General features: G+C 35.3%; 1 protein-coding gene across 4 annotated transcripts in view; it reads left to right on the plus strand.

Moving 5' to 3' along the window:
• The window catches only part of ARHGAP29 (Rho GTPase activating protein 29), a 65,021-nt gene that overhangs the window by 21,753 nt on the left and 18,092 nt on the right, over positions 1–25,176 (plus strand). For all 4 annotated transcript variants that reach the window (XM_073008562.1, XM_007977903.3, XM_007977904.3 and 1 more), the window contains 9 exons: positions 6,626–6,722; positions 7,373–7,445; positions 10,604–10,652; positions 11,078–11,215; positions 12,259–12,323; positions 13,031–13,141; positions 13,242–13,322; positions 13,547–13,735; positions 14,452–14,589. In XM_073008562.1, coding sequence (XP_072864663.1) covers positions 6,626–6,722; positions 7,373–7,445; positions 10,604–10,652; positions 11,078–11,215; positions 12,259–12,323; positions 13,031–13,141; positions 13,242–13,322; positions 13,547–13,735; positions 14,452–14,589 — 941 coding nt within the window. The remainder of the gene's footprint in view (positions 1–6,625; positions 6,723–7,372; positions 7,446–10,603; positions 10,653–11,077; positions 11,216–12,258; positions 12,324–13,030; positions 13,142–13,241; positions 13,323–13,546; positions 13,736–14,451; positions 14,590–25,176) is intronic.

The raw sequence follows: 25,176 nt of genomic DNA on the forward strand, positions 1-25,176 counted from the left end.
GGCAGTTCACACGGAATGCAAATGGTATAAAAGGGTATTGAACGATGAGGTTTCTTTGTTGCCTTTGACCGTTAGTCACTCATTCCTTTACCTAGATAAACGACAACCTTTATTGGTCTCTTGTGTGTTTTTTCAGAGATATAGATATACACATACACGGATGTGTTCTCTTTTTTAACCTTCTTTTTACACAGATGGTAGCGTTCTGCTCCTTGTTCATTGTCCTGGTTACCTGCACGGAAAGGGTTTCCTCATTCTTTTGTTACTATTTGTTTCTTCAAAGCTGTATGGTAATCCCTTATATTGATGTACTATAATTTATTTAACCAGTTAACTACTGATGGATGTTTGGATCATTTCCAGTTTTTTTTCTATTACAAACAATGCTTCAATAAATAGTCATGCAAATTCCTAGATGAATAATTGCTGAATCAGCAAGCATGTGTGTTTATATTTTTTGATATTACCAGATACCCTCAGTATAGGTTCTGCCCTTCTGATAGCAGTGCTGAAGAGGCTGATTTCCTGTACCTTTGCCAACAGACCTGGTTACAAAGCTCTGTTATCCAGTGTGATAGTGAAAAGTGGTATCAGTCTAGGTTTGATTTGCATTTCCCTCATTTTGAGTGCAATTGAATATCTTTTCATTTGTTTCAATACCATGTTTACATCCTTTTATGTTAATTGACCTTTTATCTGTTTTTCTTTTGCTGGTAGGTCTTCTTTTATTATTGATTTGTAGAAACTCTGTGTAAGTAAAATTAGCCTTTAGTCTTTGATTAATGTTGAAAATTTTTTTTACTTGATTTTTCTCTTTTATTTTTGCATTAACATTTTTCAGTGTTTTTTATGGTTTCTGGGTTTTAAGTATCAGGAAAGACTTCTCTGCTCTGAGATTATAGTAGAATTCTTGAATGTTTTTTCTTCTGATGTTTCATGGTTTCATTTGTTGAAGTTAAGTCTTCAGAAGCATTGTAAAGTATCTAAGCGTCTGGTAAGTTTAGCAGGTAATTCATCTTTTTGCCACTAATTTGAGGTGTCATCTTTATCATAAATACACTACATTCTCACATATATCTATTTCTGGACCTTATTCTGTTTCATTGATTTGTTCAGTTGTATGCCCAGACCATTCTGTTTTTATTGTAGTTTTTGTGACATTTTAATATATGGTAGGGATAGCTTGTTTAGAATTTTATTTTTTCCATGAAGATTTTTGAATTGGCTGTTTGGTTCCAAAAAATACCTACTTTTTTTAAATTTATAGATTAAATTAAGGAAAATATACATATTTAGTATTTCTATCCAAGAATATAATATGTACTTTATTTCTTCAAGTTGTCTTTTGTGTTCCTTGGAAGCAACTTAAAGTTTTCATTAGGTAGGTCTTGTAGCTTTTTTGTTTTTTTCCCTGTGTATTTTATTCTTTTTTCCCCCCCTTTTCATGCTTTTCTTCCATTGTATCTTTTAATTGATGGTTTTTGAACTGTGGACTCTGACTCATGACATCAAGTTAGTGGATTGTGACCAGCATTTTTTAAAAATGAAAGAGAATAGAAAAGAAAAATCAGAAGCAACACTTATTATATAAAACTTAAGTATGTGTCAGAAATGTTATAGATGTTATATAACTGATTATTATTATTATATGTGTATAGAATTCTCAGTCATGATACAATATGTATTTTTTCCCAAGGTTGTGGTAAAAAACATTTGAAAGTTGCTGCTCTGATAGGTTGTATGAATGAAAGCTATTCATGTGATTTCTTGAAGAGATACTAAATGTTTCTTAGGGCTTTGTATTGTGATTTAATAGGGAACTCAAGGGAGGCAATTATTTAAACCTTAAGCAACATTTTAATGAGCTTTTGAAGTACTATTAATAGAGGGGATGGAGTGGAGACAGAGACACCAGTTAGGTTGCTAAATAGTTCAGACTAGAGGTAAAACATGGGCTTTTAAATTAAATCAGTGGCAAATGGGGATGGAAAGGAGGAAAAAATATTTTAGAGGCATTTTTGAAAGTGAAGCTAATGAGCTAAGGATTGTATGGAAAATAGCAGGTGGAAAGTAGGAGAAGAAATATATCAGCCTATTAGAAATGCAAATTGAGCTCGGAGGTTAAAACTAGACAGGTAGTTTAGGAATTTGTTCCCTCAAAGGTATGGAAGTGGATGGGATTCTGTAGGGATAGTGTATATAAAGAAAGAACTATAGAGGCTAAGTAGAGAAAGCTCTATGAAGTACAGATTGTCTACAGATGGATATTGAACAGAGGAAGAGAGCTTGTGTTTACTGAATCCAAGCACTGTACTCTGGGTGCTTCACACTTGTTTTCTCAGTCATTCCTCTCAATAATATGCTATTTTGCTGATGAGGAAATTGAAGTTAGGTAATGTATCCAGACTAACACATAAAGTAGTAGAAACCAGATTTAAACTCAGGGCTGAAACTCCAAAGCCTTATATTACTTTTATATCACCTCTCATTTTGCAGATATGGAAACTGAGGCATAGAGAGACGTTTGTCCAAGTTTTGCATATATATTAAGTGGTAGTGTTGTTGAAACTTGCAAAAAGGTTTAGTAGCTTGAAGACTTGAAGACTTATAAGAAAAAAGACCTCTAATTTTGACTGATAGGAGGTTATTGTTGACAGTGTTTTATGTTATTATATGATAATAATAGCTAACATTTTTGAACATCTATGTAACAGGCTCTGTTCTAAGTTCATTTAATCTTCACAACAGTTCTTGAAGTATGTAATTATCCCCATTTTATAAATTAGGAAACTGAGTTACAGAGGGGTGAAGTTATGTAACATTGTAAGAGAGAGAGTTAGGATTTAACTTAGGCAGACTGACTTCAGAACCCATCCTCTTTACCAGGGGCTGGCAAACAGGCTGGTGGGCCAAATCTGGCCAGCTGCCTGTTTTTGTAAATAAAACTTTATTGGAACACAGTTAGTCTTATTCATTTATGTATCATCTATGGCCCCTTTCAACAGAATTGAGTAGTTGCAACAGACTGTATGGTCTGAAAAATGTAAAATATTTACTACCTGGTCCTTTATAGAAAAAGTTTTCCAGTCTCTGATAACCATTAAAGTGGGTGTAAAGCCAAATCTTGAATGTAATGTTAACTTGGGAAGAAAGGCAATATAGGCCATGGCATGGCCTGTTTATAGCAGTTCAGTAGTGAAGAAACGGTAAATGGATTGAATGGTAACTTTAAGGAGAAATATGGTAAAATGAACATTTTTTTCACATAGGAAAGATTTGAGTATGTTAGTAGCATAAGAAAAAACGTCAGTTGGATAGGAGATAATGAAACTGAGGGAGGAGTAAAGTTGGTATAGGGTTTTGGGGAATGTAGGAAAGAGTAGGAATATTTATTATTGGAAAGGAGCCAAAGACTTTTCTTTGAAACACTGAGCAGGAGCAAAAAAGATAATTAGGTTAGATATTAGAAATATAGGGTTGTTTTGAAGTCAGGCAAAGGCATTAGGAATAGGAATTTTCATTAGGTGGCTATAACTTCACTCAAGTAGGGATGAAGATAAGATGGTTCAAATGTTGAATTGATTCAATAATTATTCTTTTCACTACTCAGCGGTTGTTACAATTATTATTTTTTAATCTCCCCGTCATGTTTAGTGTGATAAAAAAATATAAGAAAGTAAGAATAATTATACAATTTTGGATAGTGTTATAAACTATTTTTTTTAGCAGGTTAAAGTTAGGGAATACAAGTAGGATTTACATTGTTGATGATATTATGTTATAAATTACTATTTAAAGTCTACTTTACAATGTATTTTTATAAACAGCTTTATTGAGGTATGATTGTATAATAAACAATTGTACCATTTGAAAATTCTGACATATGCATCATACTCCTGTGAAATTGTTTTCATTCTACCTATATCTCCTGGTCCCCCCTTTCACGAATTTTGATATGTTGTTTTTTCATTTTTATTCTGCAAAATCCCTTTTTTTAATTTTTTGAGATGGAATCTTGCCCTGTCACCCAGGCTGGTGTGCAGTGGTGTGATTTCGGCCCACTGCAGTCTCCTGCCTCAGCCTCCTGGGTAGCTGGGATTGATTACAGGAGTGCATCACCACCCCCAGCTAATTTTGTACTTTTAATAGAGATAGGATTTCGCCATATTGGCCAGGCTGGTCTCGAACTCCTGACCTCAGGTGATCCTCCTGCCTCAGCCTCCCAAAGTGCTGGATCAGAATACTTTTTAATTTCCTTTTTTCTTCTTTGACACCTGGGTTATTTAAAAGCGTGTTATTTAGTTTCTAAATATTTGGAGATTTTCCGGAGATCCTTCTGTTGTTTCTAATTTAATTTCATGTTATCACAAAAAATATTTTGCCTCATTTGAATCCTTTTAAACTCATCAAGACTTGTTTTATGGCCTGTAATATAGTCTATCTTGGTATTTCAGTGTGCATTTGAAAAGAACATGTTAGGTAGGGTGTCATAAATGTCTTGTCAAGGTGGTAGATAGGGTTGTTCTAATCATCCCTATGCTTACTTATTTTCCATCTACGTGTTCTGTCAGTTATTGCGAAGGGTTATTGAAATCACCAGTTATAACTGTGAATTTATGTGTTTTTCGTTGTGTTTTTTAAAGTGTTTTCAAACTCTGTTTATTAGGTACATAAATATATGGAGTTATGTCCTTTTTTTTTTTTGGAGACAGAGCCTTGCTCGGTTGCCCAGGCTGGAGCACAGTGATGTGATTTCAGCTCACTGCAACCTCTGCCTCCTGGGTTCAAGCGATTCTAATGCCTCAGCCTCCCCAGTAGCTGGGATTACAGGCATGCGCCACCATTGCCTGGCTAATTTTTTGTATTTTTAGTAGAGATGGGGTTTCGCCATGTTGCCCAGGCTGGTCTTGAACTTTTGAGCTCTGACAGTCTGCCCACCTCTGCCTCCCAAAGTGCTGGGATTACAGGCATGAGCCACCGCGCCTGGCTGTTATGTCCTTTTGATGAATCGACTCTTTCATAATTGTAAGTGACTCTTTTTATCCCTGGTAATGCCCTTTGTATAGAAATCTTTTTTTTAAATAAGAAACAGTTTTGGTCTGTTAGCTAGGCTGGAGTGCAGTGGTGCAATTATAACTAATGTCAGTCTTGAACTCTTGGCTGCAAGTGATCCTCCTGCCGTGGCTTCCCAAAGCCCTGGGATTATAGGCATGAGCCACTGTACCTAGCCTATTTCTTATGTTTTATCTGAGTGTGTTTTAGTTGTTTCAGGTAGAAGTATAATCTGTTCTCTATCTTGGTCAGAGTGAAGTCAGAATATTTTTTAAATGCCCGTTATTTAAGAACCATATTTGCAATGGTAACTTTTTCTTTTTGTTTGTATCAGTGATATTTCGAAGAATCTGATGAAGGTTATGGATCTTAGCCTCCCACCTGCCAATTTACAGAGGCTTATTATGCTTATAAAATTTTAGTTACAATTTCGTGGAATTTATAGGCTTGAAGTTTAATTCACTCCTACCTAGGAATTCTTGCTTTCCAACTCTCGTTGCATATTAGAATTACATGAGAGAGCTTGCGACAAAATATATTCTTCACCACATACCTATGAAATCTGAATCTTTCATTAGTGGGACCCAGACTTCGTTTTTATTAACAAAACTCCCCAGGGAATTCTAATGTGCAGCCAAGATTCAAAACGACTCTGTTTTAAAGCAGAGGATGACTACTACTTCAAAAGATTTCTCTTCCTTCCTTTTATTGGCAAGAATACTAGGGAGGAGCTATATAGGGAACCAGTTACTCTTTATACCCAGTCAAAGTAGCACCGGTTACTTTAAAAAAATTGCGAATTCCACCTTCAGACTTTGTCTTGGTAAACTGTGTTTGTGCTTTTAACAAGAATGCATACAGAAGTTAAAATAAGAAATCTTTTTCGGTTGTGTTTCATAATTTGCTTTAACAAAATGCAAAATATTAGGATATCGCTATTGTAAACAAAAGGCAACTGTATGTCAACATGGACCTCAGAGCCCAAGAGCTTGTTATAAGAAATAAGGCTGTAAGTAAATAGGAATTTTAATTTTCCAAATCACTGGTTTTTTTTTTTTTTAATGTGATATGCTTTGTTACAGGTTTTATGTTGTATCAAGTATATGTATGTGTATATATATATATATGACTTTATTGGTAATTCATTCTAAAAAATGTACCTCATATTGCCTTCAGTGAGCTACAATGTGTTTGGCTGATTTTAAAATGCCAGAAAGCAGTAAGGAAGAGAAAATAGCACAGAACACTCTTAATAATTGAGAGATGTGGTATAACATGGACTCTGTGACTCCAGCACTGATTGATTTCACATAGCGTCAGTTTTTAGATGTGTCAAATTATGTAATCTATGGAGTAGTTAGTTTGGAATGCTGCTTTTATGCGAGCTGATTCTTTTATATGAATTTCATAATGAAGAATTTGAACATCATGTCCATTTTGTATGTTAGGCTTTTCAATTTCTGAATCTTCTAATGCTCTTGAACTAATGATGAAGTTTTAAAGGATTAAATGATTCTATATAAATCTAGTTTAAAGCATGTTTTTCCTTATTGTAACCAACTTTTCCTTACAGCTGTGAACTTCACAGAAGTTAATGAAGAAAACAAAAACGATGTCTTCCAGGAAGTGTTTTCTTCTATTGAAACTTTGGCATTTACCTTTGGAAATATGTAAGTAGAGGACTGTCATTTAAAGCAGCTGGGCCTAGGTGTTTTAGTGAGAGTGTGTTGCATTATCCAGTAAGATACATGGGAAATGAAGTATTAAATGGTATTAAATATCACAACTTTGGAAAAACTACCTTCTGTATGGCCTTATTACTATATTTGAAGGTTTTTTTTTTTTTTTTTTTTTTTTGAGACGGAGTCTTGCTCTGTCACCCAGGCTGGAGTGCAGTGGCGCGATCTCGGCTCACTGCAAGCTCCGCCTCCCGGGTTCACGCCATTCTCCTGCCTCAGCCTCCTGAGGAGCTGGGACTACAGGCGCCCACCACCGCGCCTGGCTAATTTTTTGTATTTTTAGTAGAGACAGGGTTTCACCGTGGTCTCGATCTCCTGACCTTGTGATCCGCCCGCCTCGGCCTCCCAAAGTGCTGGGATTACAGGCGTGAGCCACCGCGCCCGGCATTTGAAGGTATTTTTATAGCTATTTAGAAGCAACATCCATTTGCAAGTGACTGTGGTTTGTGTGAACAGATTCCTAGGGGTTTATTTCTAAGGTTCTTATTTTTAAAAAATTATTTTAGATAACATGTTGAATGTAAACCATGTCACAAAGAAGTGTAATGACTTGTCTTTCTTTTTTTAACCTCCCTGGATAGCCTTACAAACTTCCTTATGGGAGATGTAGGCAATGATTCATTATTGCGACTGCCTGTTTCTCGAGAAACTAAGGTAAGCTAAGTTTGTGTGAAAGCAAAGTCTTTAATGTTTTTAACCTCATATTTCAACTATTGCCTAATCTTAGGCCGGGGGTGGTGGCTCATACCTGTAATCCCAGCACTTTGGGAGGCCGAGGTGGGCGGATCACCTGAGGTCAGCAGTTTGAGACCAGCCTGGGCAACATAGTGAAGCCCTGTCTTTACTAATAATACAAAAAATAGCCAGGCGTGGTGGAGGGCACCTGTAATCCCAGTTACTCGGGAGGCTGAGGCAGGAGAATTGCTTGAACCCAGGAGGCAGAGGTTGCAGTGAGCTGAGATCACACCACTGCAGTCCAGCCTAGGTGACAGAGTGAGACTCTGTCTCCAAAAAAAAAAAGAAAAATTGCTATGAAATAACAGAATATGAGGAATGTATGGATAATGTTTCTTTTAAGGTTTATGGTAGTAATATTTTTAATTGACTAAACTTTTTTGCTGAATGCAAGCAAAATACATAAAAAAAAAACTGCATCAGGGACCTGTGTTGATCATTTTCTGTTAAGGAAGATCAAATCCAAAAGAATTTCAACAGATATTTGGGACCAGGTATAGTGACTCATGCCTATAGTCCCAGCACATTAAGAGGCCAAGGTGGGAGGATCATTTGAAGCTAGGAGTTCAAGACCATCCTGGTTAACATGATTGAGACCCTATTCCTACAAAAAATTAGCCAGGTGTGGTGGCACACACTTATAGTCTCAGCACTTTAAGAGGTCATGGTGGGAGGATCACTTGAGGCCAGGAGTTCAGAACCAGCCTGGTTAACATGATTGAGGCCCTGTCCCTACAAAAAATTAGCCAGATGTGGTGGCACAAGTCTGTAGTCCCAGCTACTTGAAAGGGAAGCTGTGGGGGGGTTCACTTGAACCCAGGAGTTCAAGGCTGCAGTGAGCCGTGATTGTGTCATTGCTCTTTAGCCAGTGAGACTCTGTCTCTAAAAAAACACAAAGAAACAAAAACAAAAACAAAAATCCCAAATTATGGAAATTTGCCAAGGACTTATATTATTATAAAAACTTCACGTCCTTCCTAAAATTATATAAAATTAAAATGACTATCTAAGGCATTTGTTATATGTATTACAATATTGCCAAGAATTTTGACTGATTCTGAAGCCATCCATTGACAAATGAAGGCGAATGATGAAAAGTTTTAAGATGTTTAAATATTTTGCTATTATTCATGATTATTCCTAAAGTTTATCTTTTCAAACTATTGCTACTACCTCAGAAGATAACACAGTTTATCTGTGTGGCAAGACACTGAACAATTTAAATTTTAGGTGTGAATCGTATTTCCTGTTTCTGTACCTTTATTGTGCATACATATGATACTAATTCTTAACAGGAAAAAATACTTTTTTCTTTTTTTTCTTTTGTACTTTTTTTTTGAAGGTTTTAATTTGTTTTGGAGATTGGAATAAAAAAGCTATGATGATATATAATCCTAATAATAAAATTACTTTGACCAACAGTTTTGAAAAATATCCTTTAAAAATAATAGCTGCAGCCTGGGCGTGGTGGCTCATACCTGTAATCTCAGTACTTTGGGAGGGTGAAGTGGGTGGATCACCCGAGGCCAGGAGTTTGAGACCAGCCTGGCCAACGTGGCGAAACCCAGTCTCTACTAAAATTCCAAATATTAGCCAGGAAGGGTGACATGGCACTTGTAGTCCCAGCTACTTGGGAGGCTGAGGCATGAGAATCTCTTGAACCCGGAAGGCAGAGATTGCAGTGAGCCAAGATCGTGGGCGCTACACTCCAGCCTGGGTGACAAGAGTGAGACTCTGTCTCAAAAATAAATAAATAAATAACTAATAGTTGCAGGCTCGCTCTCTGTATATATTTGCCTCATTTGAATATATATATATATTGCAACTATGTATTACATATATATAATATTAAATATATATATATTTTTTGAGAATGAGTGAGAACTCTTTCACCTGGGCTGGAGTGCAGTGGTACGATCTCGGCTCACTGCAACCTCCACCTTCTGGATTCAAGCAATTCTTGTGCCACAGCCTCCCAGGTAGCTAGGACCACAGACATGCGCTACCACACCTGGCTGATTTTTGTATTTTAGTAGAGGTGAGTTTCTCCATGTTGGCCAGGCTGTCCTTGAGCTCCTGACCTCAGGTGATCCATCCACCTCAGTCTCCCAAAGTGCTGGGATTACAGGTATGAGCCACCATACCTGGCCTGTTGCAATATATTTAATAGTGGTTACTATGTACCATGCTGTACGCTAGGCCTACATCATCTTAATTCTTAAAACAGTCTTTTGAAAGTAGTGTTCTTATCCCTCTTTTACAGAAGACCAAACAAAGTTAGGTGAATTTAAAATATGTAGCCCAGTGTCATACAGGTAATAATGGAGCTTGACTTCAGACCCAGGTCTCCTTGATCATTTTTGCTTTGAATCCCTGTATACCCTGTACTGCCCAACTTAAATCGATTAAATTTGTTTAAGATCTCAAAGTTTTGGTAAATGATGTTTTCCAGCACAATGCAATAAAGTAGCACCAGCCACATGTAGTTCTTTAAATTTAATTATAATAGTTAAATAAAATTAAAAATTCACTTCCTAGTCGTGCTAGCCACTTATTAAATGTTCAAGTAGCTACCTGGAGCTATTAGCTACTTTATTGGACAGTACAGATATAAAACATTTCCATCATCATAGAAAGTTTTGTACTAAACTATCTAATAGACTTTCGGAGACATGCTTATCATATAGTAAAATGATAAAAGATGACTGGAAGAGACAGATCTGTGTCTTCTGTTTAGATAGCAATCTGTTTGCATTGCTTCTCTAACTTCTTGACTAATATTTGTATTATCTGCAAAATTTAAAGTTTTGAATGGATTCATTAATGTTAACTAATGCTGTTAGTAACAACAGTGAGGTTGTTCATTCTTGGATCTTGGGAACTGCTGTTGTAAAAAGCTGTGAAATTCTTATGAAGTGTTCTGGCGCTTGAACAGACTTCTCAGGCCCTTTAAGTTTTAAATACTTGAAATTCTTTAGCAGGAATTAGGTTAGAGTAACAAATTGGGGCAAAAAATTTCTGAAGCAAAGATTTGTGTTCCTCTCTAATTTTAAATTTATCTTTTTCCATGTTGTAAGTCATTTGAAAATGTTTCTGTGGAATCAGTGGACTCATCCAGTGAAAAAGGTATTTATAACTTTTCACAAACTTCTTGTAGTTACTTTCTGTAAATGTCCTGGATTAATCTCCTCTTGCTTAGTAACCTAGTGTATTCATTTTTAATGCAAAATGATATATGAAGTTTTACATATAAAGCTTAAGGGAAATAGCCTGCTAGAGTAGATAGATAATATGAGATATAGACTGATCAAGAATTATGTAAAGCTTTTAACTTGATGAATAATAGAAATATATTTTAAGACAAAAATACATTACAGTTTGAAACCATTTTAAGTTTAAACTCTGGCCTTTTAAATTGTAAATTTGTCACTTGTATTTTTTTAAAAAAACAGTTTTTGTTGACTAACATCTTAGGATCTAAGTGCTTCTTTGTTTAGAGTTATGATGTGATCACATTTAACATATACTTACCTTGATATTTTTGTTTTCAGGAAATTTTTCGCCTTTAGAACTAGACAACGTGCTGTTAAAGAACACTGACTCTATAGAGTTGGCTTTGTCATATGCTAAAACTTGGTCAAAATATACTAAGAACATAGTTTCATGGGTTGAAAAAAAGCTTAACTTGGGTGAGTTGCCTTTTAAAGCATCTGATTTAGAGTATAATAATTAAATTGTTTCTAACTCATTTTTTACAGATTATGAGTAATAGAATTCCAAATTAGTACCTGTTTCATTGTAGTGAATAAAACCATTATCCAGAAAAGACTCTTCTTACACTAGATGTAATTATTGAATATTTACTGTGGACCAACTGCTAGACCTAGGGACACAAAGACAAATAGAATACTGTCTCCGCCTTCAAATAAGTCATACTCTAGTTGGTAAAAAGAAATGCAGTCAGATAATATGGTCAGGAGATAATAGCAACAATAGATGTATGAGTAGAAGGCAATGGAAGCAGAGAAGAAACATTTTAATAGTTAATATTTCCCCAGTGTTTTACAGTTGTCAAAATGTTTTCATAGTCATTATCTTACTTACTTCATACAAAAACCCTGAGAAGTAAGCAAGACATGAATTGTTTTTCCTATTTTACAGCTGAGAGAGATAAGACAGGAGATTCCCTAAGGTCATATAGCAGATTTGCTTAAAGTCATAGAGCATAACTGGAAGAATATAGAAGCTATTCAAAGCCTATGCTCTTTCTACTATATTATTTGCTTATAATAGAGAATGCTAATCAGAATCACCTGAATAGTCCTGTAGAGGGTCAGTACACAAGCCTAGGTCCTATCCTTCAAAGAGGTGAAATGAAGGCAAATATATTCTGAAAAAGTTTGCCAGTTGATTCTGATGAGCACTCACAATTACGAAATGCTGCGTTAAGAACTGTACATGGTGGCTTACGCCTGTAATCCTGGATATTCCTGAGGCTGAGGCTGGAAGATCACTAGAGCCTGGGAGTTCGAGACCAGCCTGGGCAACATAGTGAAATCATGTCTCTTTAAAAAAAAAAAAGAAGAAGAAGAAGAAGAAAGTATTGCTGTGTTATATCTTGATACTAGTATTTGTGATAACTTCTTAATTGTGGAATTACAAGTAATTTTAGAGTATGGGGGGGGAAAAATAAATTGATTTTACCTTCTGATACCCTCTTTGAACTTTTCAGAATTGGAGTCCACTAGAAATATGGTCAAGTTGGCAGAGGCAACTAGAACTAACATTGGAATTCAGGTAAGTGTTCTGTGAACTTCTAGGGTTCTATAATAAGAAACTACTCATGAACTCCCAATCATTTGCAAAATCAGAATATTTCAGTTAATATAGGAGAGCACTTAAATGCTGATCATTTTATTGACAAAATTATTTTAAGTTTAGATGGATATCCATTATGAAAAAATCTAGGAAATATACTTTTTTTTCCATCTTAATACAGGGTCTCACTCTGTAACCCAGGCTGGCGTGCAGTGGCATGATCTCAGCTCACTGCAACCTCTGTCCCCCTAGGCTCAAACAGTTCTCCCACCTCAGCCTCCTGATTATGTGGAACTATAGGTGCCCACCATGCCTGGCTAATTTTTGCATGTTTTTATAGAGATGGGGTTTCACTATGTTGCCTAGGCTGATCTCAAACTCCTGAGCTCAAGTAGTCCGTCCCCTTGGCCTCCCAGAGTGTTGGGATTACGGTGTGAGTCACTATTCCTGGCCAGAAATTTACAATTTTATACAAATACTGATTGTCTTGATAGCTACTACTTTTGCTAACCAGTTTTATAATTAATTAATTTTCTTCTATATTTTTCTCATAGTCATGTTTATGACTAGTTATTTTTCTGGGGGCAGAAGTCTAAACTTAGTTTCCCTTTTTGAAGAGTAGTGATATGTTTGGAATTCTAGTGCCATTTCTATTGTAAAATTTACTTTTCAATTTTAAATTTTAGGAGTTCATGCCACTGCAGTCTCTGTTTACTAATGCTCTTCTTAATGATATAGAGAGCAGTCATCTTTTACAACAAACAATTGCAGCTCTCCAGGCTAACAAATTTGTACAGGTAAAGATTAATTTATATGTATAATACACTTTTTCGTTAAACAATGGCATGCCTTTAGAAAATTGCTTTTTTCTTTTTCCATTTTAAATACCCTTCACAGCCTCTACTTGGGAGGAAAAATGAAATGGAAAAACAAAGGAAAGAAATAAAAGAACTTTGGAAACAGGAGCAAAATAAAATGGTTAGTATTAAAATGGAGTTTCATATACCTATTTGTGAACATTTAAAATAATCTGCAGTATATACTGACCTTCCTTGCTCTCATTTTTCTAAAATATTGTCTTAACTATCTGGCTGAATATGCTAAAGACATTTAGCATAAAGACATTTAGCTGAATATGCTAAAGACATTTAGTTCTGTAGGATTTCTTTCATATTCTGTGTTTAATACTCTTTGTGATGTAGCTCGAAGCAGAGAATGCTCTCAAAAAGGCAAAATTATTATGCATGCAACGTCAAGATGAATATGAGAAAGCAAAGTCTTCCATGTTTCGTGCAGAAGAGGAGCATCTGTCTTCAAGTGGTGCATTAGCAAAAAATCTCAACAAGCAACTAGAAAAAAAGCGAAGGTTGGAAGAGGAGGCTCTCCAAAAAGTAATGATCTTTTTCTTTTTTATTTGCAAGTTGAATTAGCAGTAGTCTGCCAGGAGTTTTGTGTCAAAGTTCTGTGTCTGCCAGGACTGCCTGGAAAGGCGTGTTAAAAGATGGCTAAGCCCATCCCCCAGAGTTTCTCATTCAGTAAGTCAACAGAGGGGGCAAGGCAGGTTACATTTTTTAACAGACTCTCAGGTGGTGCTGATGCTGTTGGTGAGGATCCACATTTTGAGAACCACTATGCTGAGAGCTGAATTTTGGAGTTTGTGAAAAAATATCTTACAGAAGGCAGTAGTTTAATATATATTTTACTTGACAAGAAAGTTCACCTTTTAAGCAAGTGTGTGTGTATATGTGTACTAATTCAAGCACCTGATAGCAGGGATAGGCAGATGCTTTGTATTATTGATGAAGTGTAATTTTACGAACAAAATTCTATAAGATTATATGGAATATAGTAAATGTAAATATAAAATGCTATTTCAAATAGGAGCAAATGTTTTATAGACAAACAATATACTAATTATAAATTGTACATGGCTGTCCATTAAAATCAAGTGCCTTTGAATCACTGACCAGAACAGATTAACTTTAGAAGTATTATTTTGAAAACAGAATATTTCAGAATTTTCAGTTATTTCAACTTAGCTTTACTGTAGTAAATATTTGTTTAAAATATAAATTCTAGTGGTTTTCTTTCTGTGATATTTGTGAAGGTAGAAGAAGCAAGTGAACTTTACAAAGTTTGTGTGACAAATGTTGAAGAAAGAAGAAATGATCTAGAAAATACCAAAAGAGAAATTTTAACACAACTCCGGACACTTGTTTTCCAGTGTGATCTTACCCTTAAAGCTGTAAGTAATTTCTTCAGTATTTTGAAGGCAAGAAGAAAAGACCGTCAGGCCAGGCATGGTGGCTCACACCTGTAATCCCAGCACTTTGGGAGGCTGAGGTGGGAGGATCACTTGAGCCCAAAAGTTTGAGGTTACAGTGAGCTATGATTATGATTACCCACTGTAGAATGGGTGATCAAGAAAGAGAGAGAGAGAGAAGGAAGGAAAGAAGGGAGGGAGGAAGGTAGGGAGGGAGGGAAAAGAAAGAGAAGTCTCTGTATCTGCAGAAGGGGAAGGTATGCCTTATAAGTTACAATTCTTACGGGATTTAGATTCTGAGATTAATGAAATGTGTTGAGTTTGCAGATTGATTTTCAGTTTTTCATAGTGATGCACAGTTTGAATTTCTTTTGATCTGCCTTTCCCCATGTTCTCTGGATTAATGATTTGTTTGGTTAAAATTGAAGTCTGAGTGTTTAAAATTGCCTCTAAGCCACCAGTTTTCTTGGCTTTGCTGACATAATTGTTTTGACCCTTGAAACTTCTGTCAGTGCTCTGAGATATATTCTTCAGAATTGGAGTAAATTAAATATTAAAATTGAACCAAATTATTTGTTTGGAGACAAAGCATTCTGCCCTGAAGTATTTTTATTTACTCTTTAAAATGTTTTTTGTAAAATTAATTACATACAAAACCTTTTTTTCATATATAGTCTACAAGTTTTAACAGTTATAAATTTGTGTAAGTACCACCACAATCAGGATTCAGAACAATACTGTCACTTAAAAATGATTCCTTCATGCTACTTATTTTGTAGTCCAACTCTCTGCCCACTCATAACCCCTGGCAAGTACTGATCTGTTCTCTGCCTTATTAGTTTGGTCTTTTCCAGATTGTCATATAAACGAAATCATATAGTATATAACCTTTTGACCGGCTTATTTTACTCAGCATAATGCCCTTAAGATTCATCAGTGTTATGCATGTATCAATAGTTTGTTTCTTTTTATTGCAGAATTCCATTGTGTGACTGTACTACAGTGTTTATCCATTCACTAGTTGGACATTTGTGGTGTTTCCAGTTTGGGGTGATTATGAGTAGAGCTACAGAATATTTTCTTATACATTCTTGTTGAACATAAGTTCTCTTGTCTCTCAAGTCAATACCAGGAGTGGGATTACTGGTTGGTGTGCTAAATGTATAGTTACCTTTATAAGAAACTGCCAAACTGTTTTCCAGAGTGGCTATAATATTTTTCATTCTAACCAGCAGTGTCTGAGAGTTCTAGTTGTTCTGTGTCCTTGACATGTATCAGTCGTTGTTTTTAAATGTTAGCTATTCCAATAGGTGTGTTATCTAATTGTGATTTTAATTTGTGTTTCTAAAAATGATTAACAATATTGAGCATCTTTTCAAAGGCTTATTGACAATCTGTATTTTAGCTATTTTAAAAATTGAGTTGTTTATTTTCTTGTTGAGCTTGCATATATTTTCTCTCATTCTGGAGCTTCTCTTTTTATTATTTTAGCAATGTCTTTTGGGAAGCAAAAGGTTTTAATTTTGTTGGAATCCAACTTAACAGTTTTTTCTTTTATGGGTCATGCTTTTGGTTATATCTAAGAGTGCTTCACCTAACCCAAGAACATAAATGTTTATCCTATGATTTCTACTAAAACTTCTGTAGCTTTACATAAAGATATATGATCTGTTTTGGGTTAATTTTTGTGCAAGATTTAAGGTACAGGTTGAGGTTCATTTTTAGCATATGGATGTTATAATAAAATTATACCCATAGGATTTTACTTTATCAGAGTGACACAGAGAGGTCAATGCCGTTGAAAGAAAAACTTAGGACTTAAATTTCCCAAGAGAAGGGGACACATCAATCCACGCAGGGCCACAAGGGAAATAACTGGGTTTGGCAAGCATAAGCAGGGATGAAAGGAAGCTGAGTAGAGTTTTTGTTGGGGTTTCCTCAGGAAAGGCAAGGTAAACTGTTCCTCAACAGTTTGACTAGTGTGAATTTCCATGGACTTTGGAGCATAGGGATGGTCTCTAGTTGTTTTGTACCTGACCCCGGGGTGATTTAGGACAGATAAAATAATTGGCTTTGTGTGTAAGAGTAAGAGAAGGAGGTGGCTGGATATATAGACTGGAGACTTGTTGCTTTGCACATGAAAGCTGTGATCCTACCTGAGCCCTTGGCTATCTCTAGGAATTAGCTAGCCCAGGGAGAGTCAGTCTCTCACTGGCCAGCATGCTTTTTAAGATGTCAAAACTGCATAAAATAGAGAAAATGAAAAACATGCTAAATGCAGATGTCCACTTTTTTGATACCATTTGTTGAAAACACTATGCCATTTTCATTAAATTGCCTCTACATCTTGGTAAAAATCAGTTGGCCATATTTGTAGGTGTCTACTTCTATATTTTCTGTTTTGTTGCACTGAAGTACTTGCTGTCTTTTTTTTTTTTTTTTAATACTTTAAGTTCTGGGGTACATGTGCACAATGCGCAGGTTTGATACATAGGTATACATATGCCATATTGGTTTGCTGCACCCATCAACTCATCATTTACATTAGGTATTTCTCCTAATGCTATCCCTGCTCCAGCGCCCAATCACCTGACAGGCCCCGGTGTGTGATGTTCCCCACCCTGTGTCCAAGCGATCTCATTGTTCAATTCCCACCTATAATTGAGAACATGCGGTGTTTAGTTCTTGCTGTCCTTTTTGTAAAGCCCCAGTGTCTTGATTATTTTTGCTTTACAGCAAGTCTTAAAGTCAGGTGCATAGTGTGGGTCTTCCAGCTTTATTCTTTTATAGAATTGTTTGAGTATTTTAGGTCCTTTGACCTGCCTTAAAAATGTTAGAATCAGCTTGTCCATATCTCCAGAAAACTCTTGCCAACATTTTGGTTGGATTTGGTATTAAGTTTTAGATCAGACTGGGGAGCATCTTAGCAATATAAAGTTGCCAACACATGAACATACTTAGGTCTTTGATTTAAAAAAAAAAAAAATCAGCATTTTGTAGTTTTCAACATACCTTTAATAAGTTGTGTTAGATTTAATCCTGTGTATGTATGTGTTTATTTAGGGGGGCTATTGTGAATGGTCTGTATGTACACATGAGTGCGTATGTATAGATTTCCTTTATTTAAAATTTCCATTGTTAATTGGTTTGGGGGCTTTTTTGTTTGTTTTTGTGTTTTGAGACAGGGTTTGTTTTACTCTCACTCAGGCTGGAGTACAGTGGCGTGATCATAGCTCACTGCAGCCTCACCCTCCTGGGCTCAAGTAATCCTCAGCCTCCCAGGTAGCTAAGACTACACGTGCATGCCACCATGCCCAGCTAATCTTTGTATTTTTTGTAGAGACTGGGTTTTGCCATGTTTGCCCAACCTGGTGTCGAATTCCTGGGCTCAAGGAATCCACCCACCTTGGCCCCCCAGAGTGCTGGGATGACAGGTGTGAGCCACCGTGCCTGGCTGTTTTAATTGTTAATATTTAGAAATATACTTGATATTTTGTGTGTTGGTCTTGTATTTTGCAGCCTTGCTAAACTCACTTATTTGTTTTAGGAGCTTTTTGTAGATTCTTTGGGATTTCCTACATAGAAAATTATGTTACCTGCAAATAGGGACAGTTTTATATCTTCCTTTCCAATCTGTATTTCTTTTATTTCTTTTTCTTATTGCCCTAACTAAGGCTTCTAGTACACTGTTAAATAGGGGTAGTGAGAGAAGACATCCTGGCCTAATTGTCCATCTTAGGGGAAAAGCACTGTCTTTCACCATAAAATATGGTGATAGCTGTAGGTTCTTTGAAGATGCCTTTAATCGGGTTAAGAAATTTCTTTTTTCTAGTTTGCTGAGAGTTTTATCATGAATAAACGTTAGATTTTATCAAATGTTTTTCTGCATTATTTGATACATGTAGTTTTGTCTTTAGCCTGTAAATATGGTGGATTATGTTAATATTTGAGTGTGGACCTAGCTTTGCATCCCTGGAATGAGCCCCTCTTGGTCATGAGGAACTGTTTTCTTTTATATATTGCTGGATTCAATTTGCTACTTTGTTGAATATTTTTTTCTTTTTCTCTCTGTAAGAGAAAGATTGATATGTCTAAAAAAACTGTTTTTGTCTGATTTTGAAAGTGTAAGGGTGATTCTGGCTTCATAAAATGAATTGGGAAGTGCTTCCTCCTATTTTGTTTTCTGGAAAAGATTGTGTCAAATTTGTGTTATTTCTTCTTTAAAAGTTTGATAACATTCCTCTGGTGAAAGTGTCTAGGCTTGGGATTTTCTCTTTTGGAAGTTTTTTTTTTTTACTACATATTCAGTGTATTTTGATATAGGCCTATTCAAGTTAATTATTTCTTCTTAGGTGATTTTTGGTAGCTTGTGGCTTTCATGAATTGGTCCTTTTTATCTAGGTTGTTGAATTTATGTGCATAATGTGTCTTGTAGTATTCTCTTACCTTTTAATGTCTCAGTGGGCTGTAGTAATAACCTCTCTTTCATTCCCGATACTGGTAATTTGCATCTTTTTTCTCTTTCTCTCTCTTTGGTCAATCTGGCAAGAGGTTTATAAGTCTTATTATCCTTTTAAAAAAGAAATAGCATTAGTTTCATCAATTTTTCTTTTTCTCAATTTTACTGATTCTGCATTTTATTCTTTATTTCTACTTTGGGTTTATTTTGCCTTTTTAAAAAAAGTTTCTGAAAGCAGAAGCTTATGTTGTTTATTGAGACCTTCCTGTGCTTTTCTGATACATTTAGTTCTTTAAATTTTCCTCCCCAAGCATTGCTTATGTATATCTCACAAATTTTGAAATTTGTATTTTCATTTATATTCAGTTCAAAATATTTTCTAATTTCCCTTGAGACTTCGTCTTTGATCTGTGGATAATGTAGAAGTCTGTTGTTTAATTTCTAAGTATTTGAGGATTTTCTGGATATCTTCCTGATACTGATTTTTAGTTTAATTCTATTATGGTAGGAGAAATACTTGTTATTATTACATTTCTCTTAAATCAATAAAATAGAAAAGTGGGGAAAAATCGAAACTAAAAGCTGTTTCTTTGAAAAGATCAGTGATGAATTTTCCATGTGCACATTTGAAAAGCATGTGTATTCTGTTGACTGGAGTGCTTTGTAAGTATCAATTGGTTCCTGTTGTTTTAAGATGTAATTTATTTCTTCTGTATTCTTGATGATTTACCTTTTGCTACTTTTATCAACTACTGAGAAAGGAGTTTTGAAGTCTCCAACATATGGTGTATTTTTAGTTCTATCAGTTTTTGTTTTATGTATTTTGAAGCTCCATTGCTTACACAGTAACAATTATTATATGATCTTGGTATATTGATCCTTTTATCCTTAGAAATGTGTCTTTTTATAGTGATAAATTCCCTTACTTTTTATTCTACTTTATTTAATATTGATATTTTATTCCAGTTTTCTTTTGATTATTTTGAATGTAGCGTATCTTTTATCATTCTTTTAATTTTATCATATTTAAAGTGAGTTTCTTATATAGCATATAGAGAGCATATACTTCTGTCTTGATTTTTTTTTTTAATCTATTTTGGCACTATCTTATAAGTGGAGTGTTTAGACCATTTATATTTAAGGTAAATATATGTTCAGATTTAATTTTATAATTTTATTTCTTTTTCATTTATGCCTTATGATATTTTCCTTAATCTATTTTCCTTTTGCTGCCTTCTTTTGGATGAATTGATATTTTTCTAGACATATATTTTAATTTGTCTACTGGGTTTTTTATTATGTATCTTCGTATACCTTTTTTAAAAAAATTGATTGCACACATCTGTGTTATTAAGAAGTTATAGTAGCTCAGGTTCTATAACTTCTAAGTGTTTTCTGAAGAAAACATTGTGAAGGAAAAATAGTGTGGATGCTCATAACACCTCCTCGGCACCAGTGTCGTAAATTGAATATTGCTTGCAATGGTCTTGGATTCACTGTCAATTGAATATTGGGTTACCTGGCCCATGGGTCCAATTACCAGAATGATTTTTTTCGCCTTTGTCGTTATAAAATGAGAAAAAAGTTTAAAAAATGAACCAAAACTGAGATTTTGTTTGGTAGAACTCTCTCCCTTCACTTCTCTTGTTCTAATGACTACAGTGTCTTTTTCAAGAGAATATGGCTGTTACAAACCATTCCTGGCCAGCTTCCAGTTAGGAAATTCAATTTTTATCTATTTATATAACCTGAAAAAATCTCCCTCTAATTATCATTTAGAAACTTGCATTGCCTTAATAACTACAATGGTTGCACGTAGACTTCCATTATTACTTTTTACTTTTGTCTACAGTTACTCTCAGTGGAGCTAAATGTAAAACTACATCAGTTGACCAATGAAAAACTGTGTTTGATTGTTTATGTCGTATGGAGTCAACCAGTTAAGCAGCATGTATCAAAACATAATAGTTTTTGAGATCATTTAACATTGTAAATTCTCATTAGAATCCCACAATCAGTGCAACTTGCTTGAACTGAGTTGCTATGGACTGTTTATCACCCCCTGCAAAATTAGCATGTTGAGATCCTAATCCCCAGTGTGATAATGTGATGATATTTGGAGGGTGGGGCCTTTGGAAGGTGACTAGGTAGAGCCCTCATGACCCTTTCCCCTTCTATCATGTGAGGACACAGAGAGAAAAGAGCAGTCTGTGCACCAGGAATTGAGGCCCACACCAGACGCCGAATCTGATAGTGCCTTGGTCTTGATCTCTCAGTCTCCACAACTGTGAGAAATAAATCTTTGTTGTTTAAGTCACTCGGTCTATGGTACTTTTGTTGTAGCAGCCTGACGTGACTAAGAATGTACAGATGTAGTAGTCAGATGTAGTAGTACATATATGAACTCTGTCATATATGAAAATGGATATTGTGTCATTAAGATACAAAATAAGCATTCTGGTAAAAAACAAAAATTATCTCTTTCATGGAACAGAAATAGAAGTTCTAAGATTACTAGTTACCTGAAAAAGTAGTAATGAACTATGAAACACTGTTGAAGAAGCTGAATATTTAATGTGGTTTCCAGAGTTATATGAAAATGCTAGATCCATTTAAAACATGTGCTAGGACAGTTCAGCCTAAAATAGATTATTCTATAAATAGCCAATTTTAAAAAAATGGTTGCACACTTATCTATGTTTATACATACACTTTTTAAAGTCTACTTAGAATTAGTTTTTTACCACTTCAAGTGGAATGCAGAAGCATCACCACCTAGAAGTTCCTTTACCTAATCTGGGTTGTATTTGACATATGTAAATTACATCTATATACATTGAAAACCTCACCAGACTCTCACAATTTTTGCTTTTAAAAGTCATACGTATTATAAAGAGGTTAAGAGGGAAAAAGTAGTCTGTTATTTACTATTTCTATTCATTCTTCTTGCATTCTAGTGGTTCCATCTTTCCTCTGGTAACATTTTGTCTAAAGAACTTCCTTTGCCACTTACAGCAGGTCTGCTGGTAATGGATTCACTTGGTTGTGTTTCATATGAGAATGTCTTTTATTTCATCTTCATTTCTGAAGGACATTTTCACTGGATATAGAATTCTAAATACAGAAACCAGTTCTTTCACTGCTTTAAAAATATTGTTCCACTGCCTTATGGCATCCATAGTTTCTCATGAGATACCAGTAATCATTTTAATTATCATTCCCCAATTGTGGCATGTGTTTTTCTTTGGCTGTTTTTGTGGGATTATTATTATTATTATTATTTTTGTCTTTGGTTTTTATCTGTTTAAGATGTATCTAGACCTGGTTTTTGCTGTTTTTTCCTTTTTTGGATTGGTTGAACTTCTTGAATCTACAAGTTTGACTCTTGCAAAATTTGAGAAGTTTTCAACTATTGTTTCTTCAATCTGGTTTTTTTTTTTTTTTTTTTTTTTGGTAGTATTCTTTTTCCTCGTTCTCTGACACCCAGTGACTCAAACATTAGAGCTTTTGTTAATCTTCCGCAGTTCTGGAGGTCCTTTATTTTTTCCCCAAAGCTTTTTCCTCTTGGTTGTTTATACTGTTCTGTTGATCTGTCTTCAAGTTCACAGGCTCTTTTCCTTTGTTATCCCCATTCTCCCATACAGTTCGTCCAGTAAATTTTTTGTTCTGGATACTTTATTTTTCAGCAATAAATTTTCCTTTTGTTTCTTTACATCTTACATTTCTTTGCTGAGGCTTCTGTTTTTCCATGTTTCAAGATTGTTTGCTCTACTTTTTTAAAACCTTTGTAATAGTTGTTCTAGAGTTTTCGTCTGATCATCCCAAATCTGAGCCATATCAGTCTTGGTGTCTTTTTATTGTCTTTCGTCTTGGGAGTTGTTTAGATTTTCCTGGTTCTTTGTATGACAAGCAATTTTGAATCATATCCTAGATATTTTCACTACTACTTTATTGACTCTGGATCCTGTTTATAACCTATATTGAACATTAATTTTTTTTTCAATTTTAGCAACCATTTGATACAGTTAGGTTCATTTTCCAGCTTCTGTGTGACTCCCTTCCCAATCTTCTGGCTGGGAAACTTAGGTCTGCCTATTCTGCTGTTCTCCCCAGCCAAGTGTGGGGAGGATAAAGAGAAAAAAGTAACAGAAATTTCAGACCCCTCTCACTCTAGACACAGTTCACCTGGTCATAAAGGAGGATTTCCATCAGAGTTTTGGCATCTCTTGAGCTGCTACTGTCATCATTGCTGCTCCCACAGGATTGTGTCTTAGGGATTTGGACTTGCTTAGGGTCTAAGGCAGAAGAGAAAACAAATATACAAAAGAAACCAGGGAGTTTTCTTCTACTGTTTAGTTACATCTCCTGTCACCCCTCCCCACTTTGTTCCTTGAACCAGAAAGAACCTCTCTTGGTGCTCCTTTTGTCTACCTCAGTTTGTACTTTGGGACTTGGAGAATTGGGTAGGAGCTGAGCATGGGCTGGAAAACAGGGCAGGAGTAGACCTATTGCTGGACCGGTCATACGTCGATTTGTAGTTTTTTTCCATTTACTTTTCAGAGTCTTGATTTGTGCATTCTGTTCAGATTTTTAGGTGAATTCAGTGGAAGACTGGGGGGAGTTAGCTTACTGCATCTGAACCAGACAACTTCCTTAAAATGTTTTTGAGTTTTTAAAATTGTATCTCATTTATTTTCCAAATTTTGATTAATTAATATATTATTTAGTTAAAGAATCATGAAAGGATTTAACAGAATTATAAAATCCAGGATTTGAAATTACCTTAGAAGTCATTTAGGCCAGTCTTTTACCTTTGATAAATTCCCTCCACCTCAAACAATAGCTAATGATAGCTAAGATTGACTACGTACCTGCCAGTGTATTAAGCTCTTGGTCTACATTAATTCATTTAAGTCTCACAAAAATCCTATCAAGTTTTTATCTCCATTTTACTGATGAGAAAACTAAAGTTTAGAAAGCCTTCTCAAGATGCGGTCCTTGGTCATATTGCCATTACTTTGAGAGCCTATGAGGAATGCAGAATCTTGGGTTTCAACACAGATCCTTAGAATCATAATCTACATTTGGACAAGATCCCCAAGGTGATTCATTTGCACATTAACTTTTTCAATGCAGTTAATGAGGGTCACCTAGCGTGCAGGTTACCTTTAGGATCAAGAGAGTAAGCAGTTTACCTTTAGCTGGAGAATGCTCTAATATAGCCAGTTGCTAGAATTAAACTGCACCTTATGCAGTTTGAATTTTCTTTGTTTCTTGAAGGAGTTAGGGCACAAATAAGCTACTTATTCTGTTATCTATACTTTTCAAATACTATTTATGCAGAGTCAAGTATCCTTAGGGAAATGCCTGTCTACATTGAAAAGGACTTAAAGACTAATTATCCTATCATCTGGTATATCAAGAGAGATGAAGAAGAAACGTGGCAGTCTTTGAAATAACATTAAGCTAATTGAAATTTAGCATTTATTCAGATTGTTTCTCTTAAATACCTTCCCCACAAAGAAGCCAGAGTGTCATTTTAAAGAATAAATCAGATCATGGTATAGCTTTGTGTAAAATGCTCCACCAGCTTCCTGTTGCACTTAAATTCAGACACCTTGCCATAGTTCAGATGACTACTTTTTTTAGCTTTATCTTCAACCAGAACTCTTTCCATATACTTCAACCATATTGACCTTTCATCTGTTTCTTGAGCATAACAAGCTCTTTCCCATTCACATTTGCACTACCTCCTCCTTTTGTTTGGATAGATCTCCATGAAGCTTTTCTTACATCGGCCTGCAATTCAAATGTTACCTCCTCAGAGAGGCCTTCCTTAATTTACCATGTTGGAAATACCTTTCCACAAACACATACCTGGTCATACTGCATAATTTAACATTCTTATATAGTATTCATAGCATTTTTCAGTACCAGAAAGTATTTTATTTACATAATTTGTTACTTCTCTCGCATACCACCCTCAGGAGAATGTAAAGGTCCATGAGAGTCAGTATCTCATCGGTTTGCTGTAATATACCCAAAGCCTAGGTTTTTGTGAACATCAAATTAGTTTATTCATGTAAGACTCTGAGAATGGGTCAGGCATA

The sequence above is a fragment of the Chlorocebus sabaeus genome, chromosome 20, assembly GCF_047675955.1.
Source record: "Chlorocebus sabaeus isolate Y175 chromosome 20, mChlSab1.0.hap1, whole genome shotgun sequence".
NCBI lineage: Eukaryota > Metazoa > Chordata > Mammalia > Primates > Cercopithecidae > Chlorocebus > Chlorocebus sabaeus.